Source organism: Vipera ursinii (assembly GCF_947247035.1).
Source record: "Vipera ursinii genome assembly, chromosome: 3".
Lineage (NCBI taxonomy): Eukaryota > Metazoa > Chordata > Lepidosauria > Squamata > Viperidae > Vipera > Vipera ursinii.
This window is the reverse complement of record NC_139516.1, coordinates 55536614-55552868: the sequence shown is the minus strand read 5'-3', so window position 1 is coordinate 55552868 and position 16255 is coordinate 55536614. Positions and strand designations below refer to the sequence as shown.

The 16255-nt window shown below is 40.5% G+C and overlaps 2 protein-coding genes across 2 annotated transcripts in view; one reads left to right on the top strand and one right to left on the bottom strand.

Moving 5' to 3' along the window:
• The window catches only part of ERI3 (ERI1 exoribonuclease family member 3), a 257091-nt gene extending 246806 nt beyond the window's left edge, over positions 1-10285 (top strand). Inside the window, exon 8 of the mRNA XM_083358469.1 lies at positions 9635-10285. Within this exon, the coding sequence (XP_083214595.1) occupies positions 9635-9717 (83 nt within the window). The 3' untranslated portion in view covers positions 9718-10285. The remainder of the gene's footprint in view (positions 1-9634) is intronic.
• Positions 10286-14003: 3718 nt separating this feature from the next.
• DMAP1 (DNA methyltransferase 1 associated protein 1) overlaps positions 14004-16255 on the bottom strand; it is a 43685-nt gene continuing 41433 nt past the window's right edge. The window contains exon 12 of the mRNA XM_083358458.1: positions 14004-14316. Coding sequence (XP_083214584.1) covers positions 14257-14316 — 60 coding nt within the window. The 3' untranslated portion in view covers positions 14004-14256. The remainder of the gene's footprint in view (positions 14317-16255) is intronic.

The following is a 16255-nucleotide window of genomic DNA, read 5'->3' as shown; positions in this document are numbered from 1 at the left end:
CACAGTAGGAACTGGCTGGGGAAGGAAGACCGGTAATTCAAATGTAGTCTTCCTAAATAGCATCTTAACTTTACTGCCCCTCTCAACATCTTTAAAAATGCATTTTTACGAAATCTGGGTTATTGCTGATCAACGCAAGGACTTGTCCTCGAACCTTGCAAGGTCCCAGTTGAGTAATCGCAATTGCTGAGTATCTTTGGGAATTTTCTGTATCGTATACACCAGAACTACCAACATTTTTGTTGCAAACTTTGAAAAAAAATGATAATTTTAGCTACTTTTTCACAACACGCAAGGTAAATCATCATCATTTTAACTATTGTCTATCCACTGTAGAATGAACGCCTCTTCTGCATGCAAAGATATTTAATATCCCACATCTCAGGAATGGAAACAAATAAATGAATGGGAGTCCCTTCTACTGTTTCGGATTCTCCTTTGTAGTATTCATTGTTAGCCAGTGTGGAAAATGGTCTTAGGATTCTGATGAAGCTTAGGAACAACTGTTTTTCAATATAAATTAAGGAAAGGGCGCCCCCCCTCCCAAACTTCTCAAAAATACCCCAGGAATGTACTCCTTACATTTGAGGTTGACTTCATCTGCTTGTTTCTTTCTGATGAGACTATGCCTGCCTTCTTGACTATTTATATCATGGGTGTCAAACTCGATCACGTCATGTGACAAATCATGATGTGTTACAACATTTTTTGCCTTTGCGAAGCCGGGGTGGGCAGGGCCTGTGTGTGATGCATCTGGCCCGAGGGCCGTCAGTTTGACACCCCTGATTGACGTGTTCATTGTTATAGTACTCTGGACATGCTTCTTTTGTTGAATGTGTGGTTGTTGGAGTATAAGGACGGAGATAGTCTATTCACTGGGTCTGAAAAGGAAGATGGGCCACCTAAAATAAATGGTCCATTTGGAGAAGTAGAGCCACTCTGCAGCCAAAGTAACCCTGGGTTGACCCCATGCATACACACCCCTAAATCAATTGTGCCTTATTATTACAATATCAATATACAATATTCCAACAATAACAGCATTGATTTTTCAGCCAGGGGCTGCACCCAAACCTGTTTTAAAGAGGAGCGTGTAAATAGCAGCCTTCATTAAAAATCTATAGATTGCCCCCTCCCACCAGTTTCCTTCCCCTCCCAAAAAAAGAAAAAGCAGTTTATATTCATTAGAGCTATTGAATATAAAGTAATATGTTTGTGTTGGACATTGGGTAATGTGATAATCTGTCCGCATATCACAGAGAAATCCACTTAGCAGTGCTGTCAGCTTGACAAGAAAAATGGGCCCATAAAGCTGGCAAATACATCGGAGGCCAAGAATGAAGCACGTGCATATTGTGTGTTTAGGAACTATTCTTTGCCCATGGGCAAGACTAAGAAAGGTAGGTTTATCGGTTGATCTGAACATGTGGTACGCTTTACTTTGAGTTGGTGGGAGGGGGAGGAAGGAGGGGAATGTACCAGCCTGCGTCTTTATGGGACTGAACAGATCTCAGGAGATTCCATTGTGTCGGTAAATGCTTGTACAGATCCAGCTGAATTGACTGCGGTAGAGTGAGGGACACTCTATGGCATTTTTTGTTTTGTTTTTTCCCTAGACTTTATGTTTTGGTAAATGTAATTCCCTTGGCTTTAATCTTTTGATATTATACCTTATGGTCACCCCACCCTACATTTACAACAGATAGGGATGGCCTACCAATTCCATAAATAAATCTAGTCCAACCTCCTTTTGCCTTGTGCAACAGCAATCAAGTTCAACAACCGTCTCTGGCCAGTGGAACTAATATTAACATCTCATTGCAGTGGAATTGGAGAAAGCTGTTGTGAGTAGATGCTGGCAATTCCACAATTGGCTGCCTCAGAATATTTCTTGAGAGAAGTTATAGCCTGAGTTGGATTAGTTTGAGTTTCATTCTATTTTGTATATTTCCTCATGTTTTTATTTTATTTCAAATATAGTACAATGCTAACTTGGTACTCCCCTTTAATTGGTTCTGAGAGGCACAATGAGTACCAAAAACAATGAGTACCAAACAAACTTTTCCCATAAGAAATAATGTAGTGAGTCACAAGATAGGCAATACTGATAAGTTCTAGCTTGTGCATTGAGTACCAAACAAACAGCAAATACTGGGACAAACATCAAAATACATTGAGTACCAAATTTGATGAGTTTCAAAGCTGTTGAGTACCAAGGTATCACTGTAGTCCTTGCTTACCAAGCATTCATTCAGCAACTGAAGTTACAATGGTGCTGAAAAAAGAGACTTATGGCCAGTCCTTGAAGTTGCAACTGATGTAGCATCCCCACAATTATATTATTCCAATTTGGGTGCTTGGCAGCTGGTGTGCATTTTCATCGGCCATAGCAGCCCATAGTATATGATGGTCATTTGCAGTTTTCACAGCTGGCTTCCAACAAGCAAAGTCAATGGGGTAGCTGGCAGGAATTAGCAACTTGGTGTCATGTGATGTCATGCTTAATGACCTGTAGTGACCACAGCTGGAACTGATGAACTGAAGTTGGATATGGTCATGTGACATTTCATTTAGCAATGGAGTTGCTGGTCCCAGCTGAGGTCAGAAAGTGAGGACTACCTGCATTGATGTGCTATATTTCCAGCATGCATACAGAATTAAATTTGTTTCTTACAACATACAACAAAAGGCCTATAACAAAGTGTCTGCATTTACCTGGGCACTCAAGTTCCAGGATGCGTAATGCTTCTGTAAGTGCCTAAACAGTAGCGATTTTATGCATGATTTCTTTCTTTTGAGAGGGACTATATTCCATAGATGCTACATTCATCGTTTGGCAGTCTGTGAGTCTTTGAGAACATTGAAATCAAGAAGGAACAGCAGTACAATCCAGTTCAACAAAGAGACTGGACCGCTTTTTGAGAATTAATTGTATCCATTTCAAAATGTTGCAGTGCAGTAATCAAGGGATGTATTTTAGGAACAACCAGAATAATTCAAGAGGAAAAAATAAGGGAAGGTCAGGAACCCCCAGTGTAGAAGTTGAGCATGAACAATAGAATGTAATGTCATTCAGATTGGGTTGAACATTACACCTGAAGAGCAAATTGGAAACAAATGGGTAATCTGGCAGTTGCCGAACTGAACAGAAATTGCATGGCTTAACAGTTGAAAAGTTTTGGCTAGGAAGTTTATGTGCTCTTTATCATACTATCATACTAATAAGTCTAAAGGTAGCATGCCTATTCTCTATATGCATATGCGCATATGTGAACATGAATGAGTTCCTTTCCCAGCGTTTGAAAAGCAGATCTCATTGTGCCATCTGGGCCCATTGTTGAAGCTTATCAAGGGTGGTAAAGCCTCCAATGGTCTATCATCAGTTGTTTCTTATTCTCAGTTGCCGTTTTTGTAACAGAAAATCCTTTTTCAAGGTAACAACGAGGAGATTTAGGAGATTTCATATGGCTAATAATTCCCCAAACAGCTATCTGACGGTGTTGTTTTAAAAGCCGCTTAGTTTTTTGCTTTGGAGTTTATGAAAATCTCCTGCACTAATATCCCGAGAGCCAGCCTATAATTGTGTTATTAAATCAATCGGAGCGGATTACATTGTAAAATCAATAAGCGGCTGTAATTGCATATTAGAAAGTTGTTCGACTGTTGTTGATTTTTTTGTACACGGATAATTGTAATAAGCGTGTTTACCTTCATGCTGATTTGAAATCAGTCTTGCTAAATGACTTGTGGCAAGCAAGCTTTGTAATGGCATGTTTCCAGAGCCATATGACCAGGTGGTTCAAGACAACTTGATACAGCCAGGCTTTAAAATGGAGGATCATAAAATATTGGGAGGCTTAGCTGTTTGAGTTTGATTGTTCTTGTTTCAGTTTTCCTTTCTTTACACTAGGATATTTCCCCTCCCTCTCCCCCTCCAAAAAAAAGAAGAAAAAAAAGACAGTACGCCTTTAGCTTCAACATTTAGCTTTCCTGACAATTGCTCCATCTCATGGGAAAATCAAAGATTTTAAAGAAAATGTTTATTCATTTCAGTGAATGAATAGCTGAAAAGGAGAAAGAAAAAAATGAGGGACAATGAGACGGGTGCAGCATGTCTAGTATTTGGAGAAGCTTTGTCCCCTCCACTGTCACCTTCCCACACTAGATCGATTAGATAATAGATTATTTATTTATTACAGAAATGTGTATGTGTCTTCCTGTCAAGAGTCCTGGTGGCTTACATTGAGAAAGCATTAAAATGATATATGACACACCTAAATTATTTCAGTTGCTGCTCCCCATTAAACTTCTTTCTCTCCAAAATCTCTGTAAGGGAGAAACGTTTTTTACCATTTTAGAAAGGATAGGCAAGTGGGAGCTAATCTGACCTTGGAGAGGGAGGTAGCTGCACTGAGAAGGTGATATTTCTGGCCCCAACTCCTTGATCTCTCAAGGAATGGTCTGAGGGAACTGTCTTAGGCTGGGTATTGCTATACAGACCATGAGGAAAAACTGCCTTATGCAATCTGTTATCTTGTCTGACACAGAATAGTTTCATGAAATTATGCTACTGCTTGTTAATTTGTGCCCTCTCAAGCTCAGTTTATGTGAGGATTGCTTTTCTTAAGATATTTACGTCTGAAGAGATGGGGGATTAAAAATTATCACCATAGTTAGAGATATATGATGACCGATTCACACGTATAAGCTATCATTTAATATTAACAAAGAACAACAAACGTGATGAATGAATGTGCTTAGATTGGAAATTGTAATGGAAATATGCAGTAGTGTGAGATGATATACTTTAGGTTGATAACTTTTGGCTATGAAAACGTAGTGTTAAATTTATACATGGGATCTATTTATTATCTCAGTTGATTCTCATATAGACTTACTGCTACCAGGACTTGACACTTACAATAATTAAAAGCTATATAATGTGATTATATTATTGTCGTCTTCCTTCACTTACAGCCATCTGTAGGTGTTGAGGCTGCAAATATCGTATCAGGATTCTTATTCCCAATTCTCAGCCAAAGGGGGAGGGGAAGGTGATAGGAGGAAGAAAGTTGCTTTATCCGTATAATCTTCACAAGCTAACTATTTCATTTATGGACTGTTCTCAAAGTGAGACCACTGGAACCATATTATCTAAGTGGCACTTAAAATGTATTACATTTGCTTATGAGTCTCTGATTGAGAAACAATCATTTAACACATTTGCTAAACGATTGTGCTCTGCTTGGAAACTGTTTAGGCTCTGCTGTGCAGAAGTACAGCTAAGATGTAAGACCAGTTAGTCTTCCCAGTCAAATAAGTTTCTCCCTAGAGAAGAGGAATCCCTTCTATTTTCACTTTTTTTGGCAATATCTAATTGATTGAGATTTGTGGGTTTAGCTATCACCAAATCTCTGGCTAAGGTAGATAGGATATTTGTGACAAAAACATTATGCTAACATTAGCATTTCCAACTGCTCATTCCTGAAGATCACTTTGCCGTACTACCATTGTTATAATGCTTGGGTCTTCTACATAATATTCTGGGCTAAACTGACCAAGGTGTACTCATTATATAATATCTCTATTCCTATAATTATTATAATAATTCTCTTTTGCCCTTGTCCTCAGATTAAACACAGAATGCAGATTCTGCATAATTGTATATATTTTTTTACTTTCTAGTTTTTTGATACAAAATGATGGTGGAGGTGGTAGTCATAAGAACTGTTTAATTGCATGCATTTGCAAAATTCTGTCGGTCAAAGTTACAGTTTCCTTTGCTGATGCTTCTCTGCTGTGCTGCCAGCACTATATAGGTTAATCAGAAGGAAAGTGATGGAGATGTTCTGAATATCTGTTGATTTCCTCCCTGAATAGTGAAGTGCCATCACTTTGGGGGCAACATTGGTTGGACAGCAGTTTCCTGCTCCATTCGGCCCCTGGTGTTCATTCTTCAGACAGTGTGCCTGTCTCCTAGACAGTGAAATATGGCCACAATTAGCCTGGATACAGTTCAATTATGATAAACAGCGCTTGCACCCTTTAAGCCGTGATTAAAAGGCCTCCCCCCTTTGATAGAGAGACCTAATTTCACATTATTATCGCTGCCGCTTGATTATAAAGCACTCCCTGGATTTACAGTTAAGAGATGGATGTAGAGGCACTGCTTTATCATTTACACATCAGTAATGATGCAGCTGTCCCTCTGCCACAACATCCATTTACTAGGAGGTGTGTGTGTATGTGTGTGTGTTCTACTGCGTTCCCCCTTTAGAGTGGCAGCGCCACCCCATGTCATCCAGGCCCTGCCTGCCACATGCAAGTGGGCAAAGTCACCCTTACGGTAACAGCGTGATGAATGGGCGCACACTAATGAAATGGAGACATCAAGGCGTGGGGCGAGAAAGAAAGAGTGCTGATGGGAGGCAGCGGAGCTGTCCCAAGTCGGAGGGGAGCGGGAAGAAGGATCGCCTCGCCACTGTGTGCTGTCAAGGGAGAAATTACACATTTACTCTTGCTTTTTCTTAAGGAGACGGCCACCATAGATCAAAACATGGATTTACAAGCCAATTTTCAACATGAAATATAGACACCAAGAATCAATTTAAGCCTTGCTTCTATTTTAGCAAACTCTGCTTGCGTTTAGTCCAGGTAACACAAATCAGCTCAAGTCTTGTTTCCTTGTTAGTTCAGAAGGGAATGGTTTGCTGTATCTGTCCGTGTTTCTGCCCTAATTTTTTTGCTGTAACCGCTACTATTCTTCCACTGTTAAGGGTGAGGAAAGCAGTTAGTAGGGCCTGCAATAAAGTTCTGGACTTGTGTATGCTTAACGCAGATATTTGTGGTTATTGTCTCAAACTGGTTTAGCTCTCCGTTTGTGATGTAATTCATAATTTAAGATCTACAAAATCTTAAATCTCCATTTTAAATCACGTTTCTAGCTCTAATTGTTCACTTTTATAAGGAAAAGGATCTGAGGCAGATGAACCAGGCATTTTGTATTTGTAGCATTTCTGAGTTGAAAATGACATCTTTGTCCTTGATAGTTCTTTCACTCTGTCACCAGTTTGTATTTGTTCTAACTTATATAAATTATATAATCTGAACATTTTAAAAAGAGAAATTACTTAGAAGTTACCAAGAATTTTACTGAGCGTGGAATCTGAAGTGTTTAGATAGAACATGACCTGAATAAGACAGTTGTTTCTGGCATTGCTAGCTCCATTTGTGTCATTCTGATGCTAGTCTTACAAGACTTCCTTCAAGATACTGCTATTGCAGAGTATACCCACCTTATACCAGCTGCTCTGTGTTGTACCCTCACCTTGCATCTGTCTAGCAAGTCACATATACAACTAATCCAAGGTCTGGTGTGTCAATTTTTGTTTTAATTGGGAATTAGATCAGAATTAATTTTTGCTAAATTTGAAAAGGAATTTAGTTTCATTTGAACTGAACCCAGAACAAGAGGTACTACAAGAGGTGACCCTAGTTTAAAGCAGTGGCTCTTCCACTTGTCAAGAGCTGAAATATATTTAAAATTGAGATTCCAGCAACATAAGATCTATTCCCATGCTTCTAGCCTTAAGTAAATAATGTCCAATAGAAGAAGGCAACAAACCTTGGTGGAGCAGTGGGCTAATGCCTCCTTAAGGAACACCAGCTGCCTGCAATTAGTGCAGGTTCGCATCCCACCAGGCTCAAGGTTGACTCAGCCTTCCATCCTTCCCAGGTAGGTAAAATGAGGACCCAGATTGTTGGGGGCAATTAAACTGACTTTGTAATAATGCTGCTTGGGGTGTGTGTGAAAGCCCTAATAAGCAGGCATATACATAGAATGAAGGCTACTGCTAAGCTTGTAAGCCGCCCTGAGTCTTCGGAGAAGGGCGGGATATAAATGGAATTAAAATAAAAATAAAAATAAATAATAAACCAGCAGACGTTCCATTTTGGGATAAGAAGAGGAATGGGTCCTTTTGTTTACTGGTGCCTACAGTCTATGGTATAGCTGAAGAATTGCTGCAAGCACTTGTGAATACTGTTGGAGACAAGGGGGCAAAAATACTTATCTCCTCCTAAATTCTTACTCCCAAAAGAGATGGAGGAAAAATGGATGTTGTTGGAGTTTTCAGTCACAGCCGATGGTCAGATGGATGGACAATATTCCCTGCCACAAAAGGGTGTCTCACTATAAGGTCATTCTGAAGTATTTATGTATGAAACTGCAAAGTTACTAACTTGCCAGATTCATCTGATAGTTCTCAGCTGCTCGTTCAGAGCGAAAGAGAATTTTGACATTCAAAAGACTGGTAGGCCAGAAAAGACAATACTGTAGTGTTTTTGTTGGACCAGATTATGTTTTGTTAATCGCAAAAGACTGGCACTCGATGCAAAAACTGTTCTCCATCTCTGCCCTGAGTCAATATTTTTCTGCTAATATCAAAGTTTGATATAAGACATTTGTGAAGATTCTGTATAATTTCACTGAGGCAGTTTTATATCCTCACTAGACAACCTGCGAGCCACTGAGCCATCGTTTCAGAAATATTTCCTTAGCTAAACAGAGAAACAGAATGATTATGGGTGGGCAAATAGGCAGTGGGAGTAGGAGCAATTTCTGACTGCCAGCTTCCCCATTGACTTTCCTTGGGCGGAGTTGTGGGGAGCATTGGCAATGATGTTCATGAGACTTGTGGCGGGGCACAGTGGCGCAGCAGTGCTGAAGTGGTCTCACAACTTTGCCAAATTTGAATCCTGTGGGAGTAATGTTTCCCAGATATTGGAGGCATTCTTCTTAGGCTAGGCTATTCGAAGTATGTTGATTCAAAATTGTTGTCCTGTGTTGTCCTGTCTCACCCAGTTGAAATTACAAACAGTTTTAGTAGTATATAGATTTTAAAATGTATTATCCCAAAATGTTATACTGTAGCTGAATTCAGGGCTTCTGAAAGAAAAATGGATTACAAGTGTTTTTTAAATGTCAGATTCCCGCTCCCAATATTAGTAGCATAATTAAGCAAAAATCAAGGACAATACCTTTGCCAATACATTTATTTTCTCTATTTTTAAACTGCCAACTGCCTTTCTCTCATGTGCTTAAAATTTCTTCCCCTGTACTAAAATAAAATGTTGATTGGATGGAGGAAAGAGCAAGGAAATGAGAGGCCAAGATGGTTCGCGTACATTGTAGTGAAGATTTCATAGCTGCCATTTTTTTTTAACATTTTCATACTTCCTCTATTTTCCCTCGTGCTAGACAAAATGTGCCCTGTACAATTCGTTTAGAATTTGCCCTGCCTCATTGCATACTTTGTATAAGTGCTGAATCATAGTTAATTGCTAGTTATTCTTTTCAGTTGTTTCAATTATTGCTTTCTATTGTGATGTCTGGGCAAAAGGCAGGATATCAGTAATCGTAATACTCATGTTTAAATGGCAAGATGCTCATACAGGCTTGAGTAATTTTACAGGTAAGGTCGTGCGTTGTGGCATGTTAGGAACATACTTTTCTCAGTGAAGCATTTTGCATGCCTCTCCCACTACACTTAGATTGCTGCAGACATGCCTGGTTTGTTTTTTCTTAACCCACAAATGAAATTTGTTCTTTTGTGTTTTCTTCTCTGGATCTTAGATGACTGCAAGAACATTGCCAACATCATGAAGACACTGGCTCACAGAGGGTTCATCTTCAAGCAGACCTCCAAGCCCTTTTGATTTCTGGGGCCGGCCGGACAGGGCTGCATGCGGCCGGCTCCTGCTACATGGGTGCGATGGGCTGGAGCATTCGAATAACAGAAAGAGGACAGAGGAACGAGCAACCCCACGACTCCGTCAGTTTTGCTGTTCTGCCAGTAGAGGCTGTATATATGGAACTGGATTCTCTGTGTAGGCCTGAAGTGACTCCCTCTCTAGGGGCAGCTGCCTGCCCGGCCTGGTCCAGCCTGCAGCCCCCTAGGGCGCTTGCTCCACATGGTTAGAGACGTAGATTGTTTTCCCTTTTGTTGGCTTCTGATTCCCCTTGGCGTCTTTCTCTCTCTTTCTCTCTTTCTCTGCTCACAATTGCGCCTGTAGCAAGACCGTGGTGCTATGTTCTGGGCACTTGCCCTCTTTTATTTTGAGTACACTATCTCAAGAGCTGCGGTCAAGCCCCTCTTCTGTGTGAATCTGTTACTGTGTCTCCTGCGTGTCAGCTAAATATTGACTGAGCAGCATCCAGACAGTCCCCTTTCTTCAGCAGCCTTCTGCTCGTTCCCTTCCTGATTTAAATAAACACTAAGCCCCATCCCTGGTTCCTCCTGTATGTGATTAAGGAAGCTCGGCTCTTTCTGCTCAAGGTGAAGTGCCTGTATTCCATGCCCACTGAAAGCCACCTATATCCCTGGGATTTCATTCAGCAGGGGCTATTACATGCTAGAGCATCCTGGTTGATGCTCATCCGATGTGCAGCACTTCTTGCGTGCAGATCTCGCGTTGGTGCATCCTCAGTATGTCAGGGGCCCTATTTAAGTGGGGTTTTTTTTGTGCTTGCACATGATGTAGTATGCAGTCCATTGCGGGCAGTGGACATGCCCAGTACTTGCTTGTCCAGCCAAGGAGTTGTATTCCCAGCTCAGTACACTGTAGCAATCTGCATAAGGATTGAAATCTCTGTTCTTTTCCCTTTACAATCGGACTTCCCTTTTCACTATGGCTGAAACCAGTGTGTTGCCTGAGAGATATGGCCTACTCTTCCCTCCAGTTCCCAATGCATCAGTATAGGAGGAGGAAGAACAACCTACTTCTTCTCTAGCTCAGTATTTTCCTGACAGAATATCCTTCCCTGGCCCTTGCTGAATGGTCCCCCAGGGGCATAGGCTCCAGCTGCCATCAACTTGGGAGCCGCATCAAGAGGGCTCTGCTCCTACAGCAATCGGGCTGTGAGCTGATACAGGCACTGGGCCTTCCCAATAATAATGCATGGTGTGTGGATGTTCCAGCTGAACCCAACCTGACCTCTTCATTGGCTCGTTACTCCCATCCTTGCTGTAAATGTGCCACATGAATAAAGTTTGGGGGAAAGGAACCTGGCTCTTATGTGCTGCAGGGTTGTGGGCATGGCCTTGCCAGCTGCAGTAGCTCTTACTGGGTGTATTGCCTCCTCCTCCTAAAGCCTCTTTAAATACAAAACGGCAGTTTCTGCATAGATATTTGCTTCGTTCTCAAACATATTTACATTCAGAGTATTTTTTTTACAAATACTTAGCTTATCTATTTCCTTAGTTCTTCAGTAGGAGAGACTATGAGAAAAGGAACTACTACTCTTTTACTATTCATGTTCCTGTAAGCAGACTTCTTCTTTCAGCTCCTGCCTTGTGCTTTTGAAGAAGGGGAATGGCGATAGGTAGTGGGAAGACACTAGTATGAAGTCTAGGCATCAGGCAACAGTTAAAAAAAACCACCATGAAATTATTAAGGGGCTTTTGTGTGAAATGAGAATCTTGAGCTGGCAAATATTTACACCTCATTTCTAGCTCATTGCACAATCAGGGATAATTTGTACATGGGATATATTGGTTCTGGGACCACAGGAAATGAGAGAGCAAATTCCCTATCTTAAATATACAAGAAAAATAGCATAAGATTATATATACTGCTAACAGCTGGTCATTGATACTGCTTATACACAGTACAGGTAGTCCTTGACTTACGAACACAATTGAGCCCCACATTTCTGTTGATAAGTGAGTTTTGCACCATTTTATAACCTTTCTTGCCACAATTATTGACTCACTACAGTTGTTAAGTTAGTAACACGTTAAGTGAATCTGGCTTCCCCATTGACTTTACTTGTCAGAGGGTCACAAAAAGGTGATCACATGACCCCTGGCATTCGTAAATACACGCCAGTTGCCATGTGTCCAAATTTTGATCACGTGACCATGGGGATGCTAAAATGGTTAAGTGTGAAAAATGGTCCCAAGTCACTTTTTTCAGTGCTATTGTAAGTTCCAATGGTCACTGAATGAATAGTTCGTATGTCCAGGACTACCTGCACGTATTTTTTGCACCAGTTTCAGAAATACACAATATGCAGTACAGCTAGGGCAAGAACTATAGGTTTTTAAAAAGCAATAATTCAGTTTTAAAGTAGTCAAACACTGAAGGCCAATGATTGCCAAACATTTGTTGATTGCTACATGAGATCTGATTTGGGGAACAATGATAAATGGATGACTGGAAACTTCAAGTACATGAAGAACACACTGAATGGTTGTTTAGAATCAGTGTTCATAGAATCAAATGATTGATTAGACTCTGTGCTCTTTTTTACCTCCATGATCTATTATAGTTTTCCAGTAGCCTATGGCAGATGATTTCACCAATAGAGATAAAAGAGGGCAGTAGCATATGAGCCCATGACAGGCCATGTTTCCTCCCTTCAGACCAGTCCATCTTTACTTTGCAGATTTTGCCCTCCAAGGCACTAGGGAATGTAACCAAGCCTCTTCCTTCTCAGGTTAGGGACTCAGGATCAAAGGTCACAGGGATTTTAATGGCTCCCTCTGTGTAATCACCTGATCAGTTTTATTGATTCAGTGTCGATGGAGTCATCTAATTAGTTTTCTATGAAAACGAAGAACTTGGCCTTTGACCTTTCTTTCTGCCAGCAAGAATGTAAATCAAAGGGCGTTGTCATGCACTATTGATTCCCAGTTGCACTTGAGGGGAAAAGGAGGCAAGCACATGAGTTAGGCCTGACAGCTGCAGGCCAGGGGTGTCATAGTCCTCTTTTGACACGTATCTGAAAGAAGATGAATATTCAAAAGGGGAGGGGAGGAAGCAGCTTTCTATGTAGCAACAGGGACATCCAGCCATTAAAAAGTCAGGAAGCTGGACCTAGCTTTTCAGGCATAGCATACCAGGGTCTATAGTATTGATTTATTACTAAATATTTGAGTTTCCTATAGCCCAGGCAGGGCTAAATCACACGGCCATGAGTTCCTCCATTTCCAAAGAATATTCTGAGTATATTCTGTGTTAGTAACAAAACTAGGAATTCTTTAATCCATGTGAATTATGCATAAGTACAGGTGGTTTCTATTTTGCATAATTTATTCTACTAAGAAAATACTATTAGTAGTTTTACTAAGAACCTCTCTGATAACTGGACCTCTTATTTCTGGCTTTGGAGTTCTCACTTTACTTAATTCTCCTAACCAAAGCTACTCCCAACTATGGGATAATAATGGTTTGGGTTTTTTTTAACTAACCAGCATTTATTTAGCTCACTGCTTTAGAGGAACTGACACAACTGTCACACCAGACAGCATTTTTAGATGGTACAAATGAAAACTGGACCATCAACAGCATTACAATAAAAATGAGATCTTCACATTTCTCAATATCTATGCAGAACAAAGAGGGATTTGCTTCTCAGTAAATAGAAAGGATTGCGCTGTGAGGAGCCTTACTAACAATTATTTCATAGTAACCAGAAATCCCAACCCACTTGGAGGGCATCAAGTTAGAAATGGCTGAGCCAATGTTTTATGTAAAGGTACTTACACACTAATCTGACAGTGGACGCTATAATTGCAAAAGGAGTCTCTTTCAGTCCAGCAGAGAATGACCCTAAAAATAATGGTTATTGCAGTGTATATTTGCCTCACCAACTGCCAAGGGGGTAAAAATTCTGTTTTAATGCCGAATTTAGACGCAGGGACTCTGAATTAATAAGCAAGTTTTCTTTAACAAGATGAAACCTTGGGAGGACAATTTAGGTTGTGTGTATTCTATAAGCTGGCCTGCTAAGCCACAAAGAGACATATGCCAAGTTTATGAGAATGGGAGGAAGCAGTTAGAATTACTGCTCAACCAGGGGTCAGTTTTCTCCATTGATAATGTGATACATGTCTACCATAACTTCAATTACACAGCCCATGCCCATTCCAGTACAAAACTCCTGTTGACAAAGGGTCTATCCTCCTACATTTCCCTCTCAATGACTACTGATTCTGGAACAAGAGATTATGGATTCTATATTTACATCAACATTTACAAAACTCAGGAATAGGAAAAATATACAGCAAAATCACAGCAACAATCAATTCAGGATTATGAGCTCAGCCTCTTCTTTACCAGGGCAGTAAACACCCTCTTTGTGATGTAAGCAAAGGCAAACATAACGGTCCCTGCTACAGTATGGGGAGACATATCCTTCTTGCAGTCAGTAATTTGGTCCTCCAAGATGCTGAACTTGGATCATCATGGTGTTCATGGCTTCTTCACTTTCTTGACAGATGAGGAACTGGAAGCAGATTCCCTGCGCTTTCTCTGTTCCAACAAGAAACAAATGAGAAGTGGAAGAGGAGTCAGTTTCTCAGGCAAAAATCCCTGATTCAATTAAAAACCTTGCAAAACAAAAAAAAAAAAACCCCTGACATATATTCAGGCAGAAAATGCAGGAGAAAGCCTTACATATAGATCCTATGTAGTTAACATAACTTACTTGAGGCTGTCCACATAAAGAGGGAGCCAGTTGGTCATTACAGTGGCATGAGAAAAAGAACATTTATAATTCTGATAGACAAAGCCATAGCATGAAAACTATGGTTACTTGTGCCTTGTATATACTGGATAATGGGGGGAACATATGACATCAGCTTGCTTAAAGACAGGGGACACCACATATCTGCCAGGCGCATAATTTCCTTGGATGATCCATGTTCTCCCCCTTAAGCAAACTGCATTTCCAAAGGATATAGGAATTCTACTTCCGCTGTCCTAGCAGAGGTTGTAGATATTTCATTTGGATTACCAAGTGCCTAAAATAATAATTCAGTTGTTCAACAACTTGAAATCAAGAGGCCAGTGGAAAGAAACTGAATGATTCATTGATACAACCAAGGATTATAGAGCATCTTAATGAATGAATGAAAAATCCTTTTCTAAAGAAAATCAGGGACTGTAATCAAGAAGAGAAGAAAATTGTAATTAGGTCTCTTGGAACATTCATTCATTCCCACCTAGGCTTGTTTTAAAAGTCTGCAACATAAATGATTAAGAACTTCAGTAAATAAAAGTCCATCCTCCCAATTTTTTCCCCCAATCACGTCTGGTTCTCGGAGACTGCCTGGTCAAATCCTTGCAGTTTTTCTGACAAGATTTTTCTGAAGTGCCTGGCCTCTGTCTCCTTTCTAGGGCTGAAACTGAGTAGCCCAAGGTCACACAGCTAACATGCCTAAAGTGGAACTAGAACTCACAGTCTCCTGGGTTCTACCCTGATACCTAACCACTACACCAAACTGGCTCTCATCTTCTGGATGAGAGAACCTATTTCTTAGGAATGCATCATCCTATTCTCTGAAACAGCAGAGTCCTGGTGGACTCAACAAAGCGGCCTTTTATTATTTTGTTGTTTAAGTGGTACCTGCTAGCATTTGAGGAAATGAGATCAAAAGATATGCTTTAAATAGCCAGCACAATCTGAAAACAAAGGCATGGAAACTTCAGAGCTACTCAGTGAGGCTGCTGAATTAATGGGGATGAGTGCATGTGTTTGATAATCTTGATATGGCAAAAGAGCGATCTTTCAAATATGTCACAAATTCATATCAATCACCTTCCCTAGCTTGGCTTTTCTGTCGCTATGGGCGAAAACGAAAAGTGCTTAGGAAAAAAAAATGTTCTACATTATAATTTACAAGAATCTGGGAGCCTGCCTCGCCGTTAATGGAAAGGAATTATTTTAAAATGAGAATACATACATCCCCCTCTCCCGCCATGAGAGAGGCACACATTTCATAGAGACACACGAGTGAGTTTTTCTAACTCCATCCTTAAAGGAAAGATTTTTGATGTTAACAATGTAACTTTGCACTTTCAAGTAGGCTCAGAAAACAAGGAGCCAGCAGGAGTTCAGATAAAGGCAGCTTAAAAGTCAAATGATTCTAACTCTGAACCCAAGACTTCTTAGAGGCAAGGTCCTTTCGTTTCCCCATTAATAGGCTGACTTGTGAGCCTAGGAACAAAGAGTGCTGATGTGAGGAATTCTGAGGAGAGTCAACTCATTATGGATGGGCAAGTAGAGTCTGAGTTGTGCAAATCAAAGGCCCTAATCTGGAGTAACTGGCTGTACTTGTGCTTGGAACTAATTTGTTCCAAGTTATAACTCACCTTTTGCCCCTTCAAGGCCTAGAGCAACATCCTTTCTAGGTCATCCAGAATGAGGGAGAAAAAGACCTTCATTGGGAACCTTGTGGAAGTGAACCCT